Source organism: Physeter macrocephalus, chromosome 11, assembly GCF_002837175.3.
Source record: "Physeter macrocephalus isolate SW-GA chromosome 11, ASM283717v5, whole genome shotgun sequence".
Lineage (NCBI taxonomy): Eukaryota > Metazoa > Chordata > Mammalia > Artiodactyla > Physeteridae > Physeter > Physeter macrocephalus.
In genome coordinates this window covers 180,824,363-180,828,908 of record NC_041224.1, presented here as the reverse complement: position 1 = coordinate 180,828,908, position 4,546 = coordinate 180,824,363, and the positions used below count along the sequence as shown (strand labels likewise).

Genomic DNA, 4,546 nt, shown 5'->3' with positions numbered 1-4,546 from the left:
TTTTTTTTTTTTTGTGGTACGCGGGCCTCTCACCATTGTGGCCTCTCTCGTTGCGGAGCACAGGCTCCGGACGCGCAGGCTCAGCGGCCATGGCTGACGGGCCCAGCCGCTCCGCGGCATGTGGGATCCTCCCAGACTGGGGCATGAACCCATGTCCCCTGCATCGGCAGGCGGACGCTCAACCACTGTGCCACCAGGGAAGCCCAAGATTTTTTTAAAAAAATAAATTTATGTATTTATTTTTGGCTGCGTAGGGTCTTCGTTGCTGTGCGCGGGCTTTCTCTAGTTGCGGCGAGCGGGGGCTACTCTTCGTTGCAGTGCACAGGCTTCTCATTGCAGTGGCTTCTCTTGTTGCGGAGCACGGGCTCTAGGCACACGGGCTTCAGTAGTTGTGGCACGCGGGCTCAGTAGTTGGGGCTCGCGAGCTCTAGAGCGCAGGCTCAGTAGCTGTGGCACACGGGCTTAGTTGCTCCGCCGCATGTGGGATCTTCCCGGAGCAGGGCTCGAACCCATGTCCCCTGCATTGGCAGCCGGATTTGTAACCACTGTGCCACCAGGGAAGTCCAAGCTGTAATTTTTAATAAAAATTAATTGTGGTAAAATATACATAACGGAGAAGAAACTCTGAAGTCTGGCTGTGGGCAAAGAGGCACCACTGGAAGGTGTGCTTCTTCTTGGACCCTCTGCTGCGGTCAGGGGCGCTGCAGCTCCCACCCAGACTCCAGTCTGGGGCGCAGAGTCACTCTCTGCACGGGGTGCAACTGATCGGAGGCTCAGAGCTGACCGGGAGGTAGCCTGTTCCAGCCAGAATTTCATCCAGAACCCAAGAGGGCTCCAGGAACCAGAAGGCGAAGGCCCAGGTCTGAGGACCGTGTCCTCAGGTCACAGAGCAGAGGGGAGGCCCAGGCAGTGCCAGGAGTCAAGGTGAGGTTGGCAGGGGACAGGCCGCCCAGGAAGTGCGTCCCTGTGAGGCCCGAGAGCACCCCTCAGAAGAAGACCTGCCTGTGGTCCCCACCTGTCACCCCTGCCCACACTCCTGTCAGCGGCCTGACCCCAACCATCAGGCCCCTGTCAAGATGAGTGAGCTCCACCAGTCTGAGGCAGACCTTCAGGACCCAGTCCTGGCCCAGGGCCCAGTGGAGGCGCAGCTGTTCGGGGCTGCGGGGGAGGAGGCTGCATCCCCCTTGTCCTCCTCCTCCCCAGTCCATACCCCCCCAACCCAGGCCGAGTCCTTGTCCCAGGAGGCACTTAATGTGATGATGGCTGACCTGGTGGGGTTCCTGCTCCTCAAGTATCGCGCCAAGGAGCCAACCACCAAGGCGGAAATGCTGAATATGGTCCTCAAAGACCATCGGGACCACTTCCCTGTGGTCTTCAGCCAAGCCTGCGAGTGCATGCAGCTGGTCTTTGGCGTGGATGTGAAGGAGGTGGACCCCAGCAAGCACGCCTATGTCCTGGTCCCCACCCTGGGCCTCACCTAGGACGCCATGCCCAAGGCTGGCCTTCTGGTGATGCTCCTGGCCGTGATCCTCCTGGAGGGTGAATGTGCCTCTGAGGAGGAGGTCTGGGAAGCACTGAGCGTCATGGGGGTGTATGCAGGGAAGCAGCACTGCATCTATGGGGAGTCCAGGGAGCTCCTCATCAAAGTGTGGGTGCAGGAGGGCTACCTGGAGTACCGGCAGGTGCCCCACAGCGACCCCGCCCGCTACAAGTTCCTGTGGGGTCCCCGGGCCCACGCAGAGACCAGCAAGTGGCAGGTCCTGGAGCATCTGCTCAGGATCAAAAGATTGGATCCCAGGTCCTTCCCATCCCTGTGTGCAGAGGGTGTGAGCGATGAGGAAGAGGGGGCCTGAACCAGAGCAGCAGCCAGGCTTCTTCCAGGACCACGTCCAGCAGCTTCTCCTGTGGGGCAGGAAGCGGGGGCTGATCCTTCTTTCTGAGTTTGAAGAGGGAGCGGTCAGCCTTCTAAGCAGTGAGGGCCCGGGCGAGTTGGGGGAACCCGGTGTGTACCATCTTTGGGTTCCTGTTGTGTATGATGACATGGAATTTCATCTCTGTTTTCTTTAGGAATTCTTCAAATATTGTTCCTTTTAAAAGAAGGCTTAATAAGCTTCGGTATCTAAGTTTGTGAATGACATTGATCACACATGTATTTGCACTAGTTCAGTTCAAGAGTTTTGCTATTTTGTAAAACAAATTGTAAGATTCCCATGTTATTTTGTGATCCTGAGCAAGATAACGTGGCATTGGAATATGAATCTCTTGGAAATGAGAAAGAACTTTAGAATAAAATTGATGGGGTCAAGAAAAAGAGAAATAAAATTAAAAGTTAATTCTAAAAATATGTATATATACACACGCACGCGCACACACACACACACACATCGTAAAATTTACCATCTTGACCGTTTTCTAAGTGTTAGAAACTTTTTGATATAAAGCAATTTCAAAATTCTGAAGTAGAATATTAGAAAAAATTTTCATTTAAACAACTTTATGTATACAGGTTGATTATAAGACATTTTTTTCAACTGTACTAATTTTTGAGTTGTCCAGCCTGGTATTTTATACTTGTGTTCAATAAATATTTGAATAAGTGAAGAAATGATAAAATATCGTTTTTCTAGTATGTCTTTTAGTAAGTTTGGCCTTCATTTCTCTAGGTGGCCGTCAGACCCAAGAGCAAAGAACTCAGAGAAATGTAATAAATGTACCTGGCGAAAAACGCACTGAAAATGGGGTAAGTAATAGTGAATTAAATTGAAAAATTTTAATTGCTTTTTATAGGTACTAATGAATTGGGGTTATAATTTATTTTTAAAGAATTAATTTTGGGGTAGTGCTAACCGAAAACAATAAAACAGCCAGTTATTTTACCAGCAAAACAAGTTTATTTGGGAGCAGTGAAGAATTGCAATTCAGGACCCGCAGCTCTGGACAACCACATCCCAGTCCCTAAGGCAAGAGGAAACTCTTTTTCAGAGGAGATGGGGAAGTTGGGAGGGGCTGCTGTCAACAAAAAGTCCGTTGGAGGAAGCTGGGAGTTTGAAGTATGGTGGCTTTACATTGGCTGAATTGTTGTCAGGCAAGGAGGAGATCGTTCTTCCTGCTGCTGGTGGCAGTAGAGCGGTGTTACTTCCTCCGGGGATGCACTGTACGTCTCTTCCTGTTGGGATCTGCACCAGTGTCTAGTGGTATGTGTGTGAGAGCTCCCCATTGTGGCTTCCCAACTCCATTTTCCTGAGGTTACCCTTTATTTTCACAGAAGTTGTCATTTCTGTTGAATATTTCAAACATTTTTATGAAGTTATAAAGTGGCAGTCACTTGAGTGGTAATGGTTTTATCAATCCACGCCATGGCCCATGCACTGGATGGTCTCAAGCAGAGCAGTGCCCTCCATGCCCGTTACATGTTGCCTCCCACAGCATGTCCTGGAGCAGCAGCTGCGTGCCTCTGTGCTCATGACAATGGCCTGTCCCCAGGAATCAAATGGTCTAGTCTCTAGACTAAGAGATGGGCAGGCAGACTTGCTTTGTATCTTCAGTGTTGATGTCTTGATCCTTCTGTCAGGTCTTAAAAGACAAAGTGGCTGGTGGGTTGAAGTCTTCATAGGTGCCTCCAGGAAAGAGAACTTCCTTTATCATATGGTGTAGAGTTGGAGAATAGGCCTGACATTGATATAGGTGAGGAAGTTTGTCTAAGTAGAAGGGTTCTTTTTTTTTTTTCTTTTTTTAATATTTATTTATTTATTTATTTTATTTGGTTGCACCGAGTCTTCGTTGCAGCAGGTGGGCTCCTTAGTTGTGGCTTGCAGGCTCCTTAGTTGTGCCACATGGGCTCCTTAGCTGTGGCATGCGTGTGGGATCTAGTTCCCTGACCAGGGATTGAACCTGGCCCGCTGCATTGGGAGCACTGAGTATTATCCACTGTGCCACCAGGGAAGTCCTAAAGGGTTCTTTTTAAGAAATACATGTTAAAAGAATGAGCAGAAATGAATGAATGAGAGTGAATGAATGAGAGAAGAAGGAAGAATGAGAAATTTTCACCATGGTCTTTTCTGGGAGTTTTAGTAATAAGTTTTCCAAATAATTTTCAGGCTGGAGAATTAGTTTCTTTTTCTGGCTCTGCCACTAACTAGGTGTGTAGCCTTGGGTGGGTCACCCCCTGGCATGTGCTTGGCTCAGCTATACACTGGAAAAAGCACAGGCCTGGAGTGCGGAGGGCCCGTGCTCAGACACGGCTTCAGAACTTTCTAACTAGCTAGTTAAGTCTGAGCAAGTTACTTTGCCTCTGTATTTTCCAACTTGCTATTATTGATTTCTGATTTTATTTCTTTTATTGGCTACCATTGTGACTTTAAATGATATACTTAAGTCTCTATATTTGTATGATCAACTTTAAACCATGTCTCTGGACCTCCCTTCTTGTAAGATGAGGGTATTAGCACCCCCTCCCTTTTCTCCGTCTGTCCTACCTTCCAGCTTTTTCAGCTGTACTTTTTTTTTTTTTGGCTGTGTTGGGTCTTCGTTGCTGCGCGCGCGGGCT

The 4,546-nt window shown here is 48.9% G+C and overlaps 2 protein-coding genes across 8 annotated transcripts in view; both read left to right on the top strand.

Annotated features, from left to right (window-relative positions):
• The window catches only part of PPP1R13B (protein phosphatase 1 regulatory subunit 13B), a 91,738-nt gene that overhangs the window by 48,098 nt on the left and 39,094 nt on the right, over positions 1 to 4,546 (top strand). For all 7 annotated transcript variants that reach the window (XM_024131016.3, XM_055088746.1, XM_055088747.1 and 4 more), the window contains exon 4: positions 2,664 to 2,740. In XM_024131016.3, the coding sequence (XP_023986784.1) occupies positions 2,664 to 2,740 (77 nt within the window). The remainder of the gene's footprint in view (positions 1 to 2,663; positions 2,741 to 4,546) is intronic.
• On the top strand, positions 1,077 to 1,853 carry LOC102986165 (melanoma-associated antigen 10-like). The gene is given in 1 exon segment (XM_024131089.1): positions 1,077 to 1,853. A coding segment is annotated over 1 exon segment (777 nt).